At 37.0% G+C, this 24,429-nt stretch overlaps 1 protein-coding gene across 1 annotated transcript; it reads left to right on the plus strand.

Moving 5' to 3' along the window:
• HDAC2 (histone deacetylase 2) lies at nucleotides 1-23,969 on the plus strand. Its single transcript, XM_005518288.3, has 14 exons — nucleotides 1-222; nucleotides 7,436-7,548; nucleotides 7,872-7,989; nucleotides 8,895-8,969; nucleotides 9,263-9,401; nucleotides 11,151-11,292; nucleotides 15,568-15,660; nucleotides 15,760-15,868; nucleotides 17,274-17,414; nucleotides 19,300-19,408; nucleotides 21,477-21,607; nucleotides 22,469-22,624; nucleotides 23,320-23,377; nucleotides 23,589-23,969. Exons 1-14 carry the CDS (start codon nucleotides 171-173, stop codon nucleotides 23,617-23,619), a joined length of 1,467 nt encoding a protein of 488 aa, XP_005518345.1. The 5' UTR covers nucleotides 1-170; the 3' UTR covers nucleotides 23,620-23,969.
• The last annotated feature ends 460 nt before the right edge of the window (nucleotides 23,970-24,429 follow it).

The raw sequence follows: 24,429 nt of genomic DNA on the forward strand, positions 1-24,429 counted from the left end.
CGTCCCGTTAGCTGCCCCTCCCGCTGCCGAGGGTCCGGCCCGCTCCCGCTGCTGGCGGTCCCGGCGTCGCGAGTTCCCGCTCTCCCGCCCCCTCCTTCCCAACCTCCGAGCCGGCTCCGCGCTCTCCTCGGCCTCCCGCTCCCTGCCCACGGCCCCGGCGCAGCAGCCCTATGGCGTACAGTCAGGGCGGCGGCAAGAAGAAAGTCTGCTACTATTACGACGGTGAGCAGGGCCGGCGCGGGAGCGCGTGTGCAAGAGCGGGGGGGCGCCCCTCTAATGGCCGCCCGCGGCGGGCTGTGTCCCCGGCCCCCGCCGGCACGGCCACCCCTGCCCCACGGGACGAGTCCCCCCGGCCCGGCCCCATGGCGGGCGGGGGTCCCCGCTGCCTCCACCTGCGCCGCCGCGCCCCCCTCCCGCCGTCGGCTCCGCTGAGCCCCGCGGGCCGGCGGGCTTGGGGCGGCGGGGCCGGGGGGCGGGGGTGGTGGAGTCGGGCGAGGTGCGGGTCGAGGAGCTGCCTGGTCTGCCGGGCCCGGTGGTAGGTACTGTGTCTATTGTTTCCCCCCTAAATACTCACCACCCGAACCCACCACCAGCACCCCCACCAAAAAAAAAAAAAAAAAAAAAAAAAGAGGAAAAAAAAAAAAAAAGAAGAAAAGTTGAGACACTCCCCTCCATCCGCTGAGCGGGGAGGCGTTGGAGTCGCTGCCGTGTCTGGCTCCTCCCCTGCAAAGAAAGTCCAGGCCATGTGTAGCTCCGGCACCTGGTGATTGTTGAGCTGAGGCCTTTCCCTACCTCGGGCTTTCGTACCGAGGTCTGGGCTACGGAGGGACAGGGGGACTCTGCCCCCTCCTCTCCCATTCCCCAAACCGAGCACAGATCAGAGCAGAGGTCTGGCTCCCACGAGCCTCCCTTTCTGCAAAACGCGGAAAGTTGTGTGCGTGGGTGTTTAATAATAGTGAAATTTGAGTTGCATGTAGGCTCTCTGAGTTTGCACACTTGTGTAGTGGGGACACAGGGGCTTGAGATCTGCGTTGTCAGTCATGGAGAAAAAGTACTTGGTTTGAGATATTTTCAGCAACTTGTTTGCAGTTTCCTCTGGTTTTCTCAGCAAGAACTTTTAGTTTTCTTCTTGAGCTTATTTAGCCCTTTTTGTACTGGGAGGTGAGCTCGATGGACAGATTAAGAGATTTGATTAAATTGCTTCCTACTGTAACAATCTTGTATAGTTGCATCTGAGACTGGTCTTGGTAGTAGCCAGGAAACAGAGGTTGAGGATGTTCAGCCATAGTGCTTTGGTGTTTTCACCAATTTGGAAGTGAAGATGAGTGGCTGAGCCCACTCAAGATATCAAACGGTGTGTTGTTGTAACAAACCTGCCATTCTTTGGAAATGGCAGATCTTGTGGGGCCTGTCTTGGCTTTTCTTTTTAACCACACTAAAGGAGACAGAGTGATGGTTGCCGCCCCCTTCTCTTTGTTGCTAGCACTGGTTCTTTGTTCAGCCTAAAGGGGAAAGGAGGCCCCTGTTAGGGATACTTTTGGTGAGGCTAGGATCTTACTTTTCCTAGGGAAGAGGAATCACTTTTTTCCTTGTTGAAAGAAAGGCAGCAGTGATAGTTTAGAAGCTTTCTCTGAAAATATTTGCCTTTTTTTTTTTTAATCAGTTTGGTTTTTTTCTTTTGCTGTTTTTTTCCTTTGATAAAGTCAGGTAACTGTAGTTTACTAGATGTTGATCTATTGTTTTTCTGTGATTACTGGGTTTTGGTACTTGATGCTAGCATTAGATTTCTTTAACAGCCAAAAAAGCTACTTGTGAAGAGAGGGGAGAAACTGGAAGAGGAACAAGTTTGGAAGTGGCAGGATAATGGTGACTTAAAGCAGTTGTAGCTCGTATGTAGACTAGGGTAAATGTAGTTAGTAATGTAGAGAAAACAGTGTATGTAAAATAAATGTTTTATATGTGACAGAAGCAGTTTTGGAATATTTTTGATGTCTCATTTGTTTGTATTGCCAAATCCAACAGTTGTTTTACATTTCTTTTGGAAATACAGTTATTAGAAATTTTAGAGTTAATACCTAAAATAAATATCCTGATGCTACTGTGTGGTTCATCTGACAATTATGAATATTCTGAATACTGTTGTACCAGCAAAACCATAGAGTCACAGTGAAGGAAGTGTTTGAAGCCTTAGATAACCCCAAACAAAAAAATACCGAGGTAGTGGTATATCTCTTAAAGGAATGTCATGTCTAAAGTAAATTACCTCTTTTTTGGGTCATAATTAGCTCTCCACACATACTCTCACTCTGTTTCTTTAAAGTTACAGGCTAAAAAGTCTTAAAAAGTTCTAGAAGCATACACACTTACCTTCTGATATGCAATAAACTTCTCATGCAATAAACTTCCCCATGTTTTTTGTGAAACTTGGTGTGATTGTCATTTAAGGCTGTTTTTTTTTAAATTCGACTGTCACTTTCTCAGAATGTATTTCTGTTAAGGTTTGGTTTGTTTTGGGTTTTTTAATCAATAGTTTTAATAGCCTTCGTTACTGTACTTGGAACCAATAAACTTGGAGTAGACGAAGCTTGATTTCATTAGCTTGAGTTTGCTTGTAACAAAGTCAACCACATCCAGTTTGCAGAATCTTCACTGCTTGTGATCATGCTCAGGTCAGGAATTTTGCATAAATTTAAACCAATATACTGTGGGAAAAACTAACTAGAATACGAATTAAAATACATGTGATACATGTGTGGCCAGCTTAGCAAACTGTGCTTCTCACACTGCTTAGAACCATGCTAGATGTGGAAGGCTATCATAGCTTTTGTTTTAGTCTTTTACCATATATCTTCAGGTTGTTGTCATGGTTTTGCAACAATCTGGCTGAGGTAGTTTAGCTCTTCCAGGGTGTTGTACAGTTGCCCACAGCAGTGAGAACAGGCCCCAGATGGTCTTTCCAGCTCTATGCTCCTGCGCAGACAAGCACAGTTCTAGAGAATCGTGCAGCAACCAGTGTGGTTACAGTGAGTTTATGTGTTTATTCCATGACAGTGCACTAGTAGTATTGTTTAGGTTGGTTCTTGTGCATAATGTAGTGTGGGTGTTCAAAAGGCTCTACCTTCATGAAAAATTTGAGAGATCTGCATCAGTGTGGTTGGTTCCACCCATAAAGGCAAGACTAAACCTGTTTTAGTAGGGCAGTGTGTTACTACAGTTAGGCATTGTTTGAGTAGTATGTCTAGTTAAAGCTTACATCTGCAGATAAAATGAACTTAATCTGAAGTGTTTTCTGGAAATTCATCAGTACTTTGTGCAGTGCCTTCCAAACATGGTGGTGGTGTCCAGCCTCTGCTCAGGGCTCAAAAGTCAGATCTTTGCTACTCTTCTGCTATCTGCTTAATTTTAAAACCAGAACAAAATGCCCAATCCTTCAGAAACCAGTGCAGTAATTTTAGGCCTGTTTGAGTAGCTGTTTATTGGACTCATCTCAGGCACTGACGATCTTTTCTTTTACATTCGGCTTTACATGAGTTTACCCCTTGGTATTGCTGAAGTGAATTCAATGTAACTGCTGCTCTTAAGATATGTTTTTTCCTATGTGGTTTCCATTGTAGCAATTAGGTTTCTTTGAATAGTGCACTTCTGAAATACCTCATAATTTCTTCGTAACTATACCTAAAATAAGCATAGCAGTTTATCTGTTAAACAGATACCAGTTATCAGTTTGTCTATTAAAAGTTATAAAGTAATGTAACATACAAGTTACAAAGTATTAAAAATCAAGTGTAGATGTCCTCTCATGTCTCTGCTCAGTCGCTTAAGACTGCTTTGTAGTGAGTAAATTCAATGGTGTTATTTTTCTATACGTCATAGTAACTGGAGAAACGAATACATTTTTGGAGATATAGCTTTTGTTAGTTGTGTGGTTTTGGACAGAATTAAAATTCCTTAAGGGCATGTAGCCTCTTGTATTTTTCTGTGTGTCAGAATATTTTCTGTAGGCCTTGCTAAAGTCTCAGATAGAGAAGTGGGTGTCTAAAACTCATGCTCATCAAAGGAATCATGGTTTTATTTTTATTTGATAGTTCTCATCATTTTGGCATGTAACTTGCATGAATTGAGAAGAAAATTTATATATATGTATTTGAGCCCAGAACATTACAGTGTATGTAACATTTGTCAGGTAGGTCTTCTGTATCACGTCTCTATCACACAGTGAACAGTGTGGGGCAGTAAACTCTTATAGTGCTAAATGGGCACTTGGTTTGTCTCTTTTTAATTAAGGACTCAACTTTTCAGAGATTATATATTGCTACTTCTCAATGGGAGCCATTTAGCTGGCATTTTTACTGGTATAAAACACAGTGAATTTCAGTTTTTGAACCCTTGCTGTGAAAGATTACTAGATTTGCAAACTTTTTACACATACTACTTTGCATTTTTTCCCTCCTCTTCCTCATTCAGTTACATTCTTTCTGTGCTTTCCATGTGTTCCCACACTGGTAAGTGATATACTGTACTCATAACTCTTCTGTATGATTTTTACTGCTATATTATATATTAGTAAGAATTTACCTTTGTATTAGTAAGCATAAAGCTAAGCACTCATACTATCTGCAATAATAATCTTGTGAGCTTGGCCTCACTGTACCCATTCCTCATATACATGTGTTTTAGTCAGAGTTAGTCTGGCAGAGGTTTGTGCAGAGTTTTTTAGCACCATCAGTGAGTGAGGTGTCCCATCCTCACACATACTTGCTCTTGGTACACCTTGCTTTTCTTCCCAAAGTGCTCTAGTAAGGCTGTGACATATGAAAGAGATAGATACATTTCAGGATCAGTGCATGAAGTGTTTGTACCAGGATGTACACCACCTTCTTCACTAGGTAAAGGAGGAGAGACTTGACAACTTTACCTTTATCACAGTATGATGTCTCTGTGATGGGTCCCCTTCATGATATTGATTGAAAATCAAGGTGCTAATGAAGAAAGAGGATCTTTCTTTATTTCCTTCAACGCCCCTGCCTACATAGGCATCACTAATCTCTTGAAACTTGCTGGGCTTTTTTGTCCATATGCTTCAAGATTTTTTTTTATGAGGCTAATGCCTCATGCTTTTTTTTTGTTGTGATACTAAGATCTGAAAAGTATAAATGGTATTGTATTGCCTGTTGCTAAAGTGTATTATATTGATATTTATTGTTAGTCACTACTACTGGCCTCTAATACAGAAGGATCAGTATTCTTCTGCCAGATACTCACCTATAGATCTTCCAGTTGATAAATAAACTCCCATTAAATCTACCAATGTGCCAATTCTTTTAAAATGCTTTTTTCTGGTAAAAAAAACAAAAGCTAAAAAGTGTGCTTGATTTGTTTATATAACTCTATGTTGCACTGTATGGTATATAAAATATGCATAAGTTAAAATTTGCTTGGTTGATTAATTGTGGTATATTGAAGAATGTGTTGCAAGTGTATTTAGGAAATTTATTAATTTCATTTTTTCTCTATTTCATATGGGAAAAATAATAGATCTTACATCATACATAAGATATAAAATGATTCTTAATTGTATGCTTCCCCATCCATCAGCATTCTGAATAAAATGTCAACAATGACTATAGAAGCTGAAGTGCTTAGAATTGAAATGACCTCTTAAAAACCCCCATTTTTTAAGCCACAAATGCATTTGTAAGGAAGTTTCCTCAATAATACTGCATTTTTTATACTCATTATTTTCTTAAAAATCTCAAAATTTAAAGCTCCTACTAGCTTGAAGATTATTTTAAAATCTGGGACTTAACAGTAACTTCAAAACATAAAATAGAGCTAGTAAATGGTTGGTTTTCATCTTCTAGGCATTAGTTTCAAAGAGCTGTGATAGATTTCTCCTAAACATCAAATATACAAGGTATTCTTTTGAAAAGTGCTTGAAAATGTTTTTGCTGGAAGGAAGGAGTTTATTTATACTCTTAATACTTCTGCTCTTGACCTGCATGTGACCAAACCTGTAGGCTTTCAATAAGTAACTGACAAAAAGTGCTATTCTTCCACTTTACGAATCCAAGTTAGAAGGTCCAAACTCTTCAAATTTCTTAACTTAAAATTTGGTATTTCTGTTGTTATGCTGGCTAAGAGATAGATATCGAAGGGTAGTTTTTCTTAACATCTTCTTATGTTACATTAGATTGTATCAGTTTTCTTAAGTGTCCTTACTCTCCTTGTCTCTTTGAAAACTGAAAGCTTGAAGGATTTTAGAATGCTTTGAAACTTTTAATCTTACTGTAATACTTGTTTTTCTTGGTGGCTGGTGATGCTACTGCAAGCTGACATTTACCCTTCCTCCATGAAGCTCATGTTGAAAAGGTGAAACTAAAGCTGTTTTGTAGTGGTGCTGCATCTTACCTCTGACTGATAAAATTTACAAAATAGTATGACATTGTGAAAATAGTGTTTCTTTTGTTCCCAGTGGACAAGGCAGAGCATGTTGAAGGATGTGAAAGAAAAGTAAAAAGTTCAAGAAGGTAAAGTTCAGTAATCCTGTTGGGAAACTGGGTCAAAAAGAAAAGAGGTGCTATTGTGAAGAGGTGTTTTAGAAATCTACAGCTGAAAGCCATTGACGACTGGACATAACTTCTAGGCCTGTTTATGTTTCGAGAGACAATTCTGTTTAAAGTGATTCATGTGTTGAGAGTATCAGTGCTTAAAGCAGGGTTGTTCTAACAATACCTGAGCTCATAAGAAAACTACTAGCCCATGATAGCAGCTATTCCTTACTTGGAAATGAGTGTCAAATTTGTTATTTTAGTTGTGTGCCTTGTTGGTCTCCAATGTAACAGAGGCTAATCTGGATTATAAAGTTCTTGTTAAACTACTGTGGATCTCCAGCAGCAGGTGTCTGGGGAATGTTTGTGCAGTGTGGTTGCCACAATGGATCTGGACCTAACTTCTGGGTGTAACAGGGTTAGTAGTTAAGGATAGGCTGAGGATGGTATCATAAAATCAGCTTATGCAAAATAGTAGGTTTTACTACAGTCTCTATTGTGATACTGTGTGACAATGTCATCTCTCTCCTCTTCTACTTCCCATTTCAGAACACAGTTCTGTTTCCCATTTTATTGTTTGGTTCTGGTCCACTGTTGGGCCAGAACTTTACTCTTGATTTGAAACCATGTCTTATCTTTGCTCTCCCACTACTGTCTGCTTGTAGTCAAAGTGCTAGATTTGGCTTCTTTTTTTTTTTTTTTCCCTCTGTTTCTGACATACAACAGTTTGTTTCCCTTGTGTTCTTTTTGAAGTAGACAGTATTCCTATTGTGGGGTTTGTTTGTTTTCTGGAATCATACCTGTTTACTTATCTTCTGAGAATAATTAAGTGGCAATGAAACTTGTTTTGTAATATTAATAGCTATTCTTTTGTGTATTATTTGCAGGTGATATTGGAAACTATTACTATGGACAAGGACATCCAATGAAACCTCACAGGATCCGAATGACTCACAACTTGCTGCTAAACTATGGCTTGTACAGAAAAATGGAAATTTATGTAAGTATAGGCAATATGCTGTCCACTGAAGCATTTTAAGTTATTTTTAAAGGGCTTCAAGTACTGTCACACAAATAGAGGTGGAAGTGAAAATAGAGAATACTTTAAATAGTGTATTCAGAACTCTTCTATTTACAAGTTAAGCAGTTATATATCACAACAGACTAGCCCTTGCTTTATGTAAAACTTCACTACTATCATTTTCTTTTCACTATTTTCCCTTCAAAGTTGGTGGGCTTTCTTTCGGGCTGTCTGTTTTAGCACACTGTTAGCTGATTTTGCAGTGCACTCTGATTTATTTCTTTAACTGTTCTTGTTATCAGCGACCCCACAAAGCAACTGCCGAGGAAATGACCAAGTACCATAGTGATGAATACATCAAATTTCTCCGATCAATAAGGCCTGACAATATGTCTGAGTACAGCAAGCAAATGCAGAGATGTAAGTGCCAACGTCAGGCTAAGTCTATGTGTACATGCTTTTATGGTTAGCATTGTTTGAAGCTCAGTATTCACCAGTACAGAGGTTAGAGAAACACTGTAACAAGAGTAGCGTGTGCCTGCTACTCTTTTTTTTTTTTACTACTTTTTTTTCCGTGAAAAGCAGTCATCTTGACAAAAAAGTTCTTTAAGCATATGTAAGGATTTCTGCCTCTCCTTTCACAGGGTGTATTCTAGATGTGAAATACTGCTGCTTGATGCGCAGATTGTGAACTGTTTGTGAAAGAGCCTTGGAATGTTGCTTAAAAAAAATGGCTTTTAGAATAATATAGAAGTAAAAATCAATGTGTGAAAATGTGTTTCAGTCAAGTAAAGAACTTGCTCATTCCTCTTGGAGGGAGATAGTAATAATTGTACATCATTCACTGTTCACCCTTTCTATTATTAATTTATTCCTTTAATTATAAGAATAGGCTTAAATTACTGTAAGGAATGCAGTTTGACAGCTATTATATCAATTTTAAAGGCAGTATTGTAACCACTTTATGATGCCTTATTGTCAGCAAATTATTTTTCTAAGTAATTGTACATTTTTTTACATGATCTATGTTAATCCTCATTTCTTAAAAAATCTAAAAATCTAAAATCTCTAAGTTTGATCAAACTTCTTCAAATGAGGAGTCAAATCTTCCAACAGAAACTAAAAAGAATTAAAAAAGAAAAGAAGATTAGTTTAGAGTTATACTATTAGGATTCTGCATGGTTTTCAGTGTTTAAATAAGCCTGACAAATGAGATGGGGGATAAGTAATTAAAATGGCTGAATAAACTGTGCATCTGTATTATCTATGTGTATATTGATGCTGTTGGAATGGTATTTTTAAAAAATACTGCATTTCTTTTACAGTTAATGTTGGAGAAGATTGTCCTGTATTTGATGGCCTGTTTGAGTTTTGTCAGCTGTCAACTGGAGGCTCTGTTGGTAAGTATAGGTTGTTTGCCAACTATTAACTAAGTTGATGTCAGCAGCTTAAAATTTTGACTGTGCATTTGAAAATGAAGTAAATATAAGGGGATTTTTATATATTTAAAAAATAATCATATCATTCACAGACTGTAAAATATGAGGTGTGTCAAGTATCTCACTCAGTATTGATAGGAGATCTGTTCTAAATCAATTTATTTTAAAAATAAAATATGATTTAATGTAGCAAATTTAAAGGCAATCCAAAATTTCTAACTCCATTCGCTTTCATTCTTTGTGTCTTTTTACAGCTGGGGCAGTAAAATTGAACAGACAACAAACAGACATGGCTGTCAATTGGGCTGGGGGACTTCACCATGCCAAGAAATCGGAGGCATCTGGTTTCTGTTATGTCAATGATATTGTGCTTGCCATCCTTGAGTTACTGAAGTAAGTTTGTGATATGCACAAGTTAAAATTATAGAAAGTGTTAAATTCAGCTATTTAAATGTTTGAAGATATGGATTGTAGTTATTATGTGAGTTTTCATAGCCCATGTTGAACTTAAAGAATTTCAGTTAAGAAAGCTCCAAGCTCTGCCTGGTTTGGCTTCAGCAAGATATTCAAAACAGAATACAGATAAACTGAAAAGATAACTAACAGGAGATAAATCCAAGCAACAATGCACCCTGTAAAACACCATATGTTGTAATTGCAGATGGTGGGGAAGGACTAGAGTAGCAGTTCAGGAAGTGAACAAGCTTACTTGCTTTCTGAAAATATTTCTGTAAAGTCTCCCTTTGCTACACATGGGGACGGAATAGTGGGCTAGATGCATCGCTGCCCTGACCCCTTAGGGTAGTCATTGTACTCAATCTTACACCCATTTGGTTTCACAATATGTCTTCTTATTTCCTGTCATTTGATTTGTTACTGAATCAAGCAGGAATATTCAGGGAAGATCATGCACTGAGGTTCCTTGAATTATTATGTGAATATGGCTGGTTTTAATAAATAATGAAATAACAGCTATGATGCTGTGACTGCAAAATAAGAAATGAGGAGTAATGAAAAGTGATCATATCCTTGACTTCAAGCAGTAATGCTTCACTAAATTTTCAAGTTCTGAGTGTTGCTTTTACTGCTACAGAGGACTGTATCCCTACTAATAATACATAAATCCCATTTATTAGAAAAAATATTTTACATATTTGACTCTTGTGAGTGGGACAGCTGATTTTGCTGGTGAGGAATGATGGAAGTAGTGGTTATCTGGAAATCCAGAGATGGAAAATGTTTCTAAAGACACTAAGAATAGTTAATATTAACACATTAAGACATTCATTTTAATAAATGCAGTGTATATTCAAGAGCTGTCTCTACTGTCTACGAGATAGGATTATCTGTGGTCCAGTCTTGAATTTCTTAGCTTAATGTGTATGTGAAGGAAGTAATCATGTTAATAATTATGGGTTGTGTAACCATGGGAAGCTGTCCCTGAAATTATGGGTGCTCACACTCTCAGTACTGTGCAATGTATGATGAAAACACATCTTCTGATGATAGACTTTGCTCTTTACTGGAAAACATAAAATTTAAGGGATACTTACTGTTTCTAGTGCTCTAAGGCTTCAAATAACTCACTGGTTTCTTTAGCCATCTCAAACTGTCCTAAAATTGGCAGAAATTAAGAAAATAATAATAAAGTGTAATAAATTTATGCAAATATAAAGTACAATACACTTGAAAGTAAGAATGTGCCTTTACAAGCTGGAGAGGTGAAGAAGAAAAGTCAATGGAAAATAAGTACTTATTTTTTGTGAGCTTATGGAATACAGACTGTGTTGGTAATCACTGAAAAGGCAGAAAGTAAGGCCTTGGGGTTAATGAAAGGGCTGGATTCAGCAGATGTGAACAACAAAGTGATGTCAGCAGAAGCCTGAGGTATAGCTTCTACAGAGACAGTTTGGGCTAAATTCTAAATAAATTCCTTATTTTGATGAAGGCAAACTTATTAATGTTATTCAAACTGTACTGAGAATTCTAAAACAATATGGTCACATCAACCAAAATCATCACAGTGATCATAATCTTGGATTTTAGTGTCTGGTTGGGGTTTTTTTGTTAGTGTTTTTCTTGTTTGCTGTCAGTATATTATGATACAACAGATAATGATGATTTCTTATATGTTCTTTCTAGATATCACCAAAGAGTGTTGTATATTGATATCGATATCCATCATGGTGACGGTGTTGAAGAAGCATTTTATACCACAGATCGTGTCATGACAGTATCATTCCATAAGTATGGTGAATATTTTCCAGGCACAGGGGACCTTAGGGTAAGGTTGAACATCAAATTTCATTAGGTGATAAATTCCCTCTTCCTTGTAGATACATTTTTGCACTTGGCTACAATAACTATGTCAAATAACCATATACAACAGTAAGTTTTCAGAAAAAATATTAGCTTAGAGTGATAGATTAGTTGAGGAATTTTAGGAAAAATAATGCAGGATAGTAGGGAACTAAAATACTCTTCTACTACTTAAAATATTCTTCTACTACTCTAAAATAAACCTTTATTACTAATGAAATTAACACCTTCACTGCCACGACCTGCGTCACTTCACTTCTGGATAAATAAGCTGAAATGTTTTTTCAAATATAATTAGTTCAATTCATACATATTTTGGAGATGGCTCTAAGAAGACAGTATGGTATATTTATGATTATCTGTATATTTCAATTCTGCAGTTACAGTGAAAAGTAGCTGGTTGTAGATCACCCTTTAACAGCCACAAAGCTTAGTTTGAATTTAGTATGTTCTATTTGCCTAGTGATACGGTTGACTCATTTTTTGGAATATTCCTTATGTCATGAAGTGTGTTTTGAGTTCTCATGATGCTCACTGCCTAAGAACTTTAGCATGCCTCATTTGGAATTAGGTACTGAGCATTATAGCTAGCCTGAGGGAGGGATCATTTGCCCTTGAAGAATTATCATCAAAGCTGTTGTAGAATCTCCGAGAAAGCTGAGAATGAAAACGCATTTTCCTGGCCCTTCATATGAATTTTAAGTTAGTCATTGTTCATGCCAGACTCTTGTCTGTTAGGAGAGGAACTTGTTCCACTTCACAGCTTGAAAGAGTATTACAAGTATTAGGATTAATATAGTCCTAGCTTCAAACTCATAAATTAAACCTCTCTTATCAGAGATACTTCTGGGATTCCTCTGCTGCTAACAACTTTGCACATCAGTTTGTGCATACAGTTAGAAATTTCTTAAAAAATTGTAAACACTTCTAACAACTTGGCATACAAAAATGCTGTGCTGGGAAAGAAAACACTGTTTTCCCAATATATTTAAACTGATTAATGAGATACAAATATTCGTGTTTCAGCTAATACTCCTGAAAATGTGTTTCCCAGCCTGTTGATGATACCCAGAAGGCACAGGAGTAAATGAAAGTTGAGTAGTGGGATGCAAAGCATTCAGTTCAGTGTGGTTGTTGGAGCTGAATATTATTATGGTTGTTAGATTCTCTTAAACTGTGTTCTAAATTGATTTAGGAAGAAATCAGATTACTTTTAACTGTGTTGTTTAACTTGACTGGCCACAAGGTGGTAGTGGTGCTTCAAACATTGAGCTCAGACCAGTTTGTTTATCAAGACAAGCTGTGGCTGCTGAATCTGGCTAGAATTTTTTTTTTTTTTTTAAGGGTTAGTTATCTTGGCTTTTTTGAAGCAGCACTTCCCGTTGACAGAGAAGTTTGTGGACTCTTCACCACACCCAGAACAAAGAATTTAAAAATTCATAGTTGAAATAAATAGAAGAATATTTTATGTGTTTTGGGATTTATTTTTTTAGCAGTGTCAGTGAAAAACAGTATCTCAGGCATGGCAACTTTTTTTCTGAGCTGCTAGTTAGAATTTTGAAATGAACATTGTCTGCCTGCAGGCTTTAGCAGGTTTTATTGCAATTATTGCATCCCCTTAGGGACTTCTCCTATCTCCAGAGATTGCAAAGCTAATTGAACTGAAGGCAGAACTAATTCTCTGAAAAGTCAGTGTTCCTTCTGGAGGCCTATTGTGTTGCTTCCTTCTACCTAACTTGATCTGCCATTGATGGTTTTTTTTGTCAACTTTACCAGCCAAATCTCTTTGGTTTTTCTGATGGGCTGTATTACAACTTGTTTCTGTAATTCTTTAGTTAGTTGATCTAGTTTACTGATCGGGTTACATTTATTTCATGCGGGAACAAATCACGTGTCAAATGATGATACTGTGATTGCAGCTCCATCAGTGTGGATGAATCTGAGGTTTTTCTAGTTCAGCAGCCTTCAGCCATTTTCTACCAAATGTATTATTCAGTCTAAACTTCCAGTGTACTCAGTAAGTTATTTGACCTTCTGCATATCTTAGATGATAGCACAAATTTTGCCATTTATACACAAAAGTAGATCATTTGAGACCATAGTTCTCCATAGTGGCCCGGGTTCTGTGAGGCAGTGTGTTCTGCTGGAGAATAGGAGGCTATCAGAATGCTATGTTGTTTCTTTAGGTTTTTAAACTAATGCAAGCATCAGTTACAGCAAAGGTCCATTGAGCAGCTCAAACAATTACTCTGTTTAGGTGGAAATTGTGTGAACATTTGACTTTACTGTGTTTTAGGATATAATAAATTTAATTTTTTGGGGTTTTTTTGGTTGTTTTTTTTTTATCTGTAAAGCAAGACAAGGAGAGACATGACCTCATGAAGCAGTATAGATTAGGTGTTGACCTGCTGTAAAGGAGCTTTGTGAGAAGGACATAGGGCTCCTGGTGGACAAGTTAACCATGAGCCATCTGTGTCTTTGTGGCCAAGAAGGCCAGTAGTATCCTGGGGTGCATTAGGAATAGCATTGCCAGCAGGTTTAGGGAAGTGATCCTGCCCCTCTGCTCAGCCCTGGTAAAGCCAAATCTGGTGTGCTGTGTCTGGTTCTGGGCTCCTCAGTACAAGAGAGACATGGAGCTCCTGGAGTGAGTCTTGTGGATATGATGAGGGAACTAGAGCATCTCTCTTAGGAGGAAAGGTTAAAGAAGTTGGCCCTGTTTATTCTGAAGAAAATACATTGAGAATGGACCCCATTAATAGTTACAAATATCTCAAGAGTGGGTGTCGAAGGAATGGGATCTGATGAATAAGGGGAATGGACACAAACTGAAACACAGGAAGTTCCATCTGAATGTGAGGAAAAACTACTTTGAGGGTGACAAGAGCACTCGAGTAGTCCAGCAAGGTTGTCAAGTCTCCTCTTCATATACTGAATGCCCACCTGAATGTGATCCTGTGCAATCTGCTTTATCAGGGTGTTGGACTGGATGATCTCCAGAGATTCCTTTTTCCAGTACTGACCATTCCATGATTTTCTGATCACCTCAGAAAATTCAGCATGTGAAAGTCTAGATGATTCACTCTGGGAAATTCTGGATAACTTGTACTTCAAATCAGCCAGAGTTGAGTTCAGCAGGGGTCTTCAGTATCACTCGTCTTGCAATAATATGACATGTTAATAATGTGTTGTGGGCAAAAAAAGTCGACTGTTAACATTGTGTCTGTGCTTCACTGGGCCACTTGTTCCCCTCCTCATCTCCGTCCATTCCCCTCACACCCCTAGTGTGCATTCCCTGCTAAGGAGGCTTTGTTCAGGAATAGGGAAAAGTCAATGACTTTGAATAGGTAGCATTGAGAAGTTTAGTATTTGTGTTGCTGTGTTATGCTACACATGATTTGTGTTTTTTCTGTGATATTTCTGCAGAGCTGCTGTTTGGTAATAGTTTACAGCCAGACTGAACAGGCTAATTCTCACTATCTGCTCCACTTAACTGCTCTGCATTGCTTTCTATCTGTGCTGGTGATGAAATAAATGGAAGAAATGGGAATGTGTGTCAAGCAGAGATCTTTAGCTTTTAAGGTGATCTTCAAAATAGGAATGGTTGGATTCAGGGTGTATTCACCTTTTTTTTTTTGGCAACAAACCTTTTCTCTTAATAGATAGGTTGTCAAGGAGAGCTGATAAGACAGGCTACTACATGGAACTGAGAATAATTTGCAAGTTTGTACTTTTTTGTTGTTGTTGTTAATTTAAGAAGTTTCAGTTTCTTCAAGAGCACCTATAAGTGGCCCCTGCTGGACTTTTCTTCTCTCCCTTTTGCTACTTCCTCATCCTATGTTTAGGGCAATAATGTGGTTTTAAAAACCTCTTCAAGTCTAAATCTTCTCTGAAACACTGAAAACATGCATATCACCTTGCTCTTCTTGGTTTTCATACTTTTGTTTGCTTAGCTATTATTGCCAGACTAAATTGATTGGTTCTGATTTGTCCTTTTGTCTTAAATCTTTGAATTAAAAAATTGAGTGTACTGATTGCTATTTTAATCTTGATGTCTAACTCCTACACTCCAAAATTATTTTATGGGAGAACAGGAGTCAAGTAAACTCTGCCTCTTATCCCTCACAGATATTTATAATGGTACAGAATAGCTCAGCAAACTTGTGTAGATTTTTTCTTTTTCATTATACCATTCTATGTGCTTTTGTGTTTGTATTAAAGCATTTGTCACCTTGGCTTGTAGGACATTGGTGCTGGAAAAGGCAAATACTATGCTGTCAACTTTCCAATGAGGGATGGTATAGATGATGAATCATATGGACAGATATTCAAACCAGTGAGTGCTTTGTTTTTTTGTTTTTAAGCTCTCTGAAAACTACTACACTTGTATTTTCATTATGTCGATTAATGACTCACTGTTTTATATTGATTATAGATTATATCTAAAGTAATGGAGATGTACCAGCCCAGTGCTGTGGTATTGCAGTGTGGAGCAGATTCACTGTCTGGGGACAGACTGGGATGCTTTAATCTTACTGTTAAAGGTAAACAGAAAAGTATCTGTTTGTTGTCTGTAGCTTTTTACTTATTAGAAACCTCTGTCCTTCATACTGTTTTTCAAGACACTTGCATGATGAGGACTGGAGTCACAAAGATTTTGTTCATTACTATGATTATTCAATCACCTCTTTCTTTGCTATACAGGGATGGCCAAAAGAAACCCAGAAGTTGCCTCTTTCTTTCTGTCCATCTAAAAAAGTTAAGCTTGGTTTTCCATGTGCTTCCTAGCCACTCAAGTGATTCCCTTTTTTCTATGCATAGGCTTTCTGCAGCTTTAAAGCTGTCCTGAAATGACAGGACAACAGGTGTCTGCAGCACCTACACTGATGGGCAAATAAGCCTAGTTAGTAGTCATCTTAGTAGGACTACAGATGCTAAACATCAAGCACCCTGTTGAGTGTAAAATAGGTAGTACTGAAATGAGAATACTCACTGCATTGCTAAATTTATAGTGGTGTTTGTTATACTGAGCCATATGTTAACAATCATTTTAATTAATTATCATAAAATTAATTTATTTTAGTATTACTTAAGTTGCTACCTGCAATTGTGATTCTCTAAATTGGGATGTTAATTTATCAAGTAGCATAACTGTTACTGTTGTTATTTTATTATTTTTTATTTAAATTATATTAAATGTATAGCAGACTTTTCCTAAGCCTTCAGTCCAGCCTGTTTAAATCATGGGTTTTCTTGGTTTTGTGGGTTATTTTTTAATGCGACAATTAGAGTTTTGTAGGCAAAAAAATGCAGTATAGTATCTGTTGGGTCTGCAGTGTTTCAGGGTTCTTTTCTTGATTTGCACCAGGTGGCAAAGCTACTTCAGTTGCCCATACAGCTCAGATTTTTTTCCATCTTACATATCTTGGAAACCAAGAGAGCTGCTGCCTCCTACAGATGCCTTTCAGTATGCTGTATCTCCCTGGAGTGTGTACTGTCTTGGCACCAGTTCACTCTGTAAGCAAGAATTAGCAACCTCTAATACAGGTTCAAATTTAGAAGTAGAAAGGACCAAGTACTGATCTTGTTTTCTGTTCTTCCCCCATTGCATTTGGCTGAAAAATTGTCCCTAAATTTGTCACTGTGTATGACATCAGTCATGAAAAGGCAAAACACTTATTGTAAGATCAATTCAGAACAACAGCCATAGACCATCATGCGATGTCTCTGAAGACTGGGGTGGATGATGTTCATTGTGTTTTGTACATTTCTAATCTGTAGGTCTTGACTTGTGACATTGTGCTTAGCTCTAGGGGGAGACAGTTCTGTTTGAATCAATTCAGTTCTTATTGAATGTGACTGCATAGGTCTGATTAAATATTTTGCTATACATTTTTCTGCTTAATAGGTATTTTGCATATATTGTCAACTCTCTTTTTTGTTTTACAGGTCATGCTAAGTGTGTGGAAGTTGTAAAGACTTTTAACTTGCCATTGCTGATGTTAGGAGGAGGAGGCTACACAATTCGTAATGTGGCTCGGTGCTGGACATATGAAACTGCTGTTGCCTTAGATTGTGAAATTCCTAATGGTAAGTATTAATATTCAAATTAATATTTTGTTAAAAAATAATCATAGGAGATTTTAAGTAAATAGCAGATATTTGTATAGGTAGCTGTAATGCATGAGTTCAGAATAAACTAGGTAGAAAATTATTGGTAGGATTTAGCCAATAATTTTTCAGTATCTTATGCACTAAATAAACCTAAGTTTTTAGGGCTTTTTTTTTTTTATACCTTAGCAAAAGCTTTAAATGACTGAATCACTTTTTGAAACTTCAATTGAAAATGTTGAAAATTCAACATGTAAAAAATGGATATCACCATTATGGAAGAATATATACTGCATTCTGATTGTACTGGTGTCAACCTGTAAGTTGTACAACACAGACATAGTGTACATAAGAAATTATTGATTGTGCAGGTATCCACTTTACATAACAAAAATACTGTTTCTTCATTTTATCTGACAAAAGTAGCTGTGAAAGTATATTGACTTCCACTCTTCCATTTCAACCAATTTTGGGTATACAAGCTATCTTAAAGTTTAAAACCACAGAAAACAATAGTAGACTGCTTTAGAATAGTTGAATACCGAAGTAATTTCTCTGAGGAAGATCCTTAAAGATCCTGGACTCCTTTTACTTCTGGCCAGATGTGCTCCTGGACAGGCTTTTGGAATGCCATTTATATAAAATTGCTGTTTGAACTGATTTGTTGCAAATGAGACACTGGCAGAGTTTGCATGTTGAACTGCAGCTTTTGCTGATAAGCTTTTGCTATTCATGTATCTCTTTGTGGATTCAGTGTTTCCATCTGACTTCAGCAGAATGCTGCTGTGAGAAAAGACTATTTGGAATGAGCCTTTCAAGATACGTATTTCCCATTTTTATGTCAAAATATATTCTTTGTCAGCCAAAGCTTTTGAAGACACAGTAGCAGTTCCTTATCTTGGGACTTTTTTTATCTACTAGCATCCCCCTTTCAATGGGTTATATATACACATACATATATATATATATATATATATATATATATTTAATTTTTTGAATTTTTTTAACATTCCTTTCTACTTTCCGGGTCCCTGTCATCTTTAATCTGTTCTAGAGAAATAACAGTGCATTTCTAAATGTTGCAATACAACTTAGTAGCAACTTAATCTTCCTGTCTGCTTTCTATCCACCTAACAAAGGTCACTCATCCTGAAATAACCATAAATGAAGAACAAAGGGCACAGTTAAAAATGGATTTAAGTGTCTTATTTCTTAAAGGTTCTATGGATTTTTTTTTAATATTTCTTTTTTTAGAAAGATGCAGTCATATTCAATATAAAATCTGCAAAATACAACAATGTAAAATAGCTGTTGTCCTGGCTATGTGTTCTTCATCAACTTCATTTTGGTGGTTCAATGTTCAAGTCAGAGGACCATTTCCTGTGAAAATGCAAAAAGTGGGGTAAGGAGGGAAACAGGCAGACTGAACCTAATGTCCAGCACTGAGCAAGGATCTTGAACTAGCTGTGATCTTCAGCCTAGTAACAAGTATTAAAACTTGTCCTGAAGTAATATTTTGAATGGCTCACTTAAACCTTTCAAACTGGACTAACTTTGAAAACTCCTACAAGAAACTGACGGTTGATCTTCTCTTTCCTGCAGAAGTACAAATTTTTCAAATTTGTTATGGAGTTCTTCAGTGTGTAATTTCAGTAGATCTTTCTCTTTGTATTTTGTCAGTGAATTTAAGTTCATTTATTGAATAATTTACAGGAAAATCACTGAGGAATCCAGATAAGTATTGCTTGTTAGAATGCTTAGAGTTTGATGGTTCTCTCGGTAAAATCCCATCAAAATACTGTTGTATTTAAAATGTTTAAAGTATTTTTTGGGTAACAAAGTTGTCATGGTGTTTGGTTTATAGAGTTGCCATACAATGACTACTTTGAGTATTTTGGACCAGACTTCAAGCTTCACATTAGTCCTTCAAATATGACTAATCAGAATACACCAGAATATATGGAGAAGATCAAGTAAGTAGTGATTACCTTATCTATCAGATAGGTCATGTGGATCATGTTTCTCCAGAGCTTTAATTGTGAGGCAGTTTTGAAAACTGTATACCTTTTTCTGTTCTATAAAAATAAGTACTAGAATAGATTTGATGTTTTTCGTTTCTGTCAGGGGTTTTTTGGAAGTCTCTTCCTCCAACAGAATGCATGCTTATGAAATCTTATGAACTATAAATACGAAGTTTTATGATCCAGCTTGGATTTTTTCCTTTTTCCAGCTTCTGAAAAGATAACTGTTTTGCTTGGATTCCCATTCTAATTTTGTAGAAAGTTTATCCTGCCAGGAAAGAAGCTGGTGTGCCATGATGACTAGGATTTTTAATTCTCAACTCCATGTCTAAACATGGACTGAAAGTATTCTTCGTAGCTGTTGGCTGCAAAAATGAAAAGTCATGTGTGAGCTCAAACATCCAAAACTCTGGAAAGACAGTGATACGGGTGCAGGCAATTGAGTGGCTGTGATTTGACAAATCCACATTTGAGCAGAGCTCATTGACCAGCTATGGTGGTTGTGTGGTTTTAGGCTATGCCACTTTTGATACTTAGTTTATTCCTCCTCACATCTTGACATTTTCATTGGAAAGCAAGTATTTTACTTCAGCGGTGAAGTAATGCATACCTACAATCATTTCTGTGCTGAACTGGAAGGAGGCAATTGGTTAGCCTGAAGTACTCTTGGTTTGTCCTTGTTCTGGGTTTAAAAGAATAAATTACATCCCCTGCCCTGAGTTCTAACAGGCTGCTAATGGTACAAATTATTTTGGTTACTAAAAATAGCTGAATAAAGGTGTAAAATTGCATGTATAAGTTTACCAATACTGCTATAACCTTTAAAACTGTCAATTTGCAAAGTTCACCAAAGCTGTTAAAATACTAATTTTTAAGTGATTGGTATATAAACTCTGATGGGAGTTCTTAGCACAACTATATCAATCACAGTCAAGTTGAAAGGTGCTTATAATGTGTGATGGGAGAAAAAGCCCACTTACTTTTTGTTAATCTAATTGTACAAAAATTCTCAGCAGTAATGTAGTTCTCCAGCTGATGATCTGCCAGGCTGCTTGCTGTATGTGTTACAAAGTTTATAAGCTGCAAAACTTACTGCTGCAACCCCATGCAGAGATTGCTCTCTGTCAATAGAAAACATGCAATCTCACATGCTTATACTAGCACCCACAAGATCAATGACCCATCATTTTGGAGATTCCTCCCTCAGTTTCATTGTGTGCTTTCACAGACACCTGGCTTTAGGGAGCTCCCATGCATGGCAAAACTACTTTGCTCCAGGTCATGTGATTTAAAGATTTAAACTCTAAATATTCCAAAAAAAGCACCAGTTGCCCTGTAGCCCTTCAAATTGTGCAGAAGGATGCTAAGATAATTGTTGCAAATGCTGATATTTGATGCTTTGCAAGCCTTCCTTTCTACTTGCACTTTGGAAGGATAGTTTTGAGTCCCAAAAAAAACCCAGTATCCTATTCCTGGATATGGTATTTTGCCTTTAGAGTATATCATCTATCACATCAGATTGCTTAGACAGGACAGAACTTGTCTCTGTTCTTGAAGCAGCCAATAAGGAAACATATCTAGATGAATTAATTTTGTCATTGCTGATCACAGTTGGGAACTCTTCATGCTTTTAAGTGTCTGACTTTCTTTCTAAGAAGCTAGAGAATAGTGTATTATCCAACTTAATACTCTAGCTTATTATAAACAGAGTAGTACTGACATCAGTTTAACCCATGCAGGCAGTACTTGTGCTGACCCTGTGGGGAATTAACAATTAAAGTTGATTGAAATAAGTATTTGTAAAGTACAAAGAAAATGATTTTCAAGTACACTGTGGATACTAATGATCTCGTAAGGATGGAAAACTTCCTGAACTTGGCATGCTAATTTTTTAATTGAAAAATGAAACTGACTCTAAAGCAAAGCCAGATTAACTTTGAATGCAGAGTTCAGAATTTCATAGAAATCCAAGGAAATGCTACTTCTGTGTAGTAAAAATTTTCTTGTCTGTTACTTGCAGGCAACGCTTATTTGAGAACTTGCGCATGTTACCTCATGCACCTGGTGTACAGATGCAGGCCATTCCTGAAGATGCTGTTCATGAAGACAGTGGAGATGAGGATGGAGAAGATCCAGACAAACGCATTTCTAGTAAGAAATATCTTTTCATGATAGAACATATCCAGTTGTTTTGGATTTAATTTCTCAGAACCTAAGTTGTAGTAGTGTGCAGTATTGGAAGACTGGCACTTTTGTTTCCTGGACAAAAGATTTTGCCTCTGGTCTGCCACTTTCAATGTTTTTAAGGTGGCACCCATGTGCTATTTGAACCTCTTAAAGGATCTAATGAAGTGCTGGAAGAGCCCTGTGTTTTTGCATCTTATGGAACAGCCTGGCTGTTTCTAATCTATAATAGATACTTCAGAAGACTCAGTGAATTTTAACTAAAGAAACAGTACTTTACTTTTTTATGTCTAACAAAGAACAGAAGCTATGTTTCCCTTTGAGGTAATGTGAGCTACAGTGTTTAAGGGGAAAAAATGCCTTTTATTTGCTTTGTTGTGAGACAGAGATTTTCCATATTTGCGACACTATCCTTGACTTTATTACCACAACCTGTCCATGAGCTTTGAGTTGTTCTTGAGCTATAGGCAAGAGTTTCCTGCTACCTTTAGTTTTATTTGATGGTGATTAGAATAATTCTGTAATGTCTTATTAGTGCACTGTACATTTTCTGAACTGTTGAAATTTTTTTTTTTCCTCCTGTGATTTAGTTTTCAGTATTTGAAGTTTTATTTGATACATGGTTGTTTCTGCAAAGCTGTTTTTTGGAAGCTATTGTGCAAGTCCCAAAATATCTTAAAAAAATAAGTGATTTTGACTGTAATTAAGTTTATCAGCATTAAATGATTGTAGTATATTACTACTCATTCTTAATTTGATAGTTCTTTTTTATTTGGCCTGTTGTAGTTGGACTTTTTGATTAATTAATATCATAAATCTGAACCCTAGTTCGAGCCTCTGATAAGCGCATAGCCTGTGATGAAGAATTTTCAGATTCTGAAGATGAAGGGGAAGGTGGACGACGAAATGTTGCAGATCATAAGAAAGGAGCAAAGAAAGCCAGAATAGAAGAAGACAAAAAAGAGACTGAGGACAAAAAAGCAGGTAGGACTGCATTGTGATTTCATCCTGTGTTTTAGAACTGCAAATGTCGGTCTGGCAGGAGACAGGTATTTTATCTGTTAACAGTTAATTAACTGTTAAGATGATCATTTTAAAATCATCTCTTTTAAACTAATCAGTTTCAAGATACAGCTATTCAGACTAGTACAATATTTTGAGGCAAGGGTTATTGTTTCTTCCCGACAAGCTTGAAGTCTTAGAGCCAGGGATTTGTATGACTTAATGAAAATAGAGATGAAAAAATATATGTTGGGCAAAACATTTGTTCCTGTTTGCTTTTGTGGGGGTAAGCCAACTAGTTTTCTCTGAAATAGAAACCAGATAGGGTTCTGGGGACAGTGTAATTCCAAGGACTCTTGATTTTTCTAAGAACTGGATACATCTTGAGCTCAGGGGAGAACTCCAGGTCTCATTACTGCATGTCATCATTATGGCCAGTCAAGAGGGACCTTGCCTTGAGACATTCTGAATCACTTGGCATTGTGCCCAGACCTCTCCTTTGGATGGATGCATTTAACAGTGTACTTTAATGTGTAACTGGTGACTTCTTTTAAAAGCCAGTTTCCTCTGGCTAGAAGTATATACAAAAATATAAACTTGGTCATGCTCTTTACTTCTTAAGTATTTTAAGGCTTTCTTGCATCTTTTGGTATATTTAAAATCTTGTCATTTTTCAGATGTTAAGGAGGAGGATAAAGCCAAGGACAGCAGTGGTGAAAAGACAGACGCCAAAGGGTAAACACTAATTAATTAATAATGTAATTTTTTGGAGGGTGTTTGTTAAGTCAGTACTGTATAATATTTTTCAGTTCTGTGTAGATCACTTTCAGTTCCTCATAATAATGAATATTTTAGAAACATGACTAGTAATTCAGAATTTCATTTCGAAATCAGTTAATAAAAAAAATAAAGCAACTTAACACCTTTTTTTTTTGCTTTTGTACAGAGCAAAATCAGAACAGCTCAGCAACCCTTGAACAAAAGATAGCCTCTCATCAGTTGCAGAACATAATACTAGTCTGAGAATACCTAAAAGGAGAAAAGTTTTCGTATGGAGAGAGACTGCTGATTTCATTTTGTACTATTTGGCATGGACTGTATTTATTTTCAAATGGCTTTGTTCTGTTTTTTGGCAAGTTGTATTGTGAGTTTTCTAATTATGAGGCAGAAATTCCTTTCTTCACCATGCTTTATGTAATAGTATTTAAAAATGGATGTGAGTTATTATGTTAAATGTCTAAACTGATCTATTAAAGTAATTTGCCTTTCCTGAGCTGATTTTACCTTTTTTGTAATTTTATCTTTATTAAAAAAAAAAAAAATTGCACGTGGTTGTCTTTTGTCTATCATTGAACTACAAAGGAAAAAGTATATAAATTAGGTAGACCTAGTGAGTTGAAATGGACAATTGGCAAACAGGCAAGTTGAACTGTGCTGCTTTCATTGACTCCACACATTCCAGCGGTTCCTACCTGAGGTGCAAACACATGTATATGTATACAAGTGAGATTTGAACAGGGTGAATAAACAGATGAAGGGATACTGGAATAATGGCTTTGTATGAACTCACATTCTAATATGGATATTTAAAAGTGCAGTTGCATGCCTTGTAGTGTCCAAGAACCTTTCCCACCATCAGAATCTACCTAAAAAAGTTATTTATTTGCTGTTCATTAAATCAGTATATGATAAACTTGCAAGAGAGCAAGTGAATATTTGGATTTAACTTAAAACCCATTCCAGTTTGGTTTTTTTTACAGCTATGAGCAACATAAAACTTTCTCACC

This window comes from Pseudopodoces humilis, chromosome 3, assembly GCF_049639895.1.
Source record: "Pseudopodoces humilis isolate 2021_Gansu_Grassland_sample_001 chromosome 3, ASM4963989v1, whole genome shotgun sequence".
NCBI lineage: Eukaryota > Metazoa > Chordata > Aves > Passeriformes > Paridae > Pseudopodoces > Pseudopodoces humilis.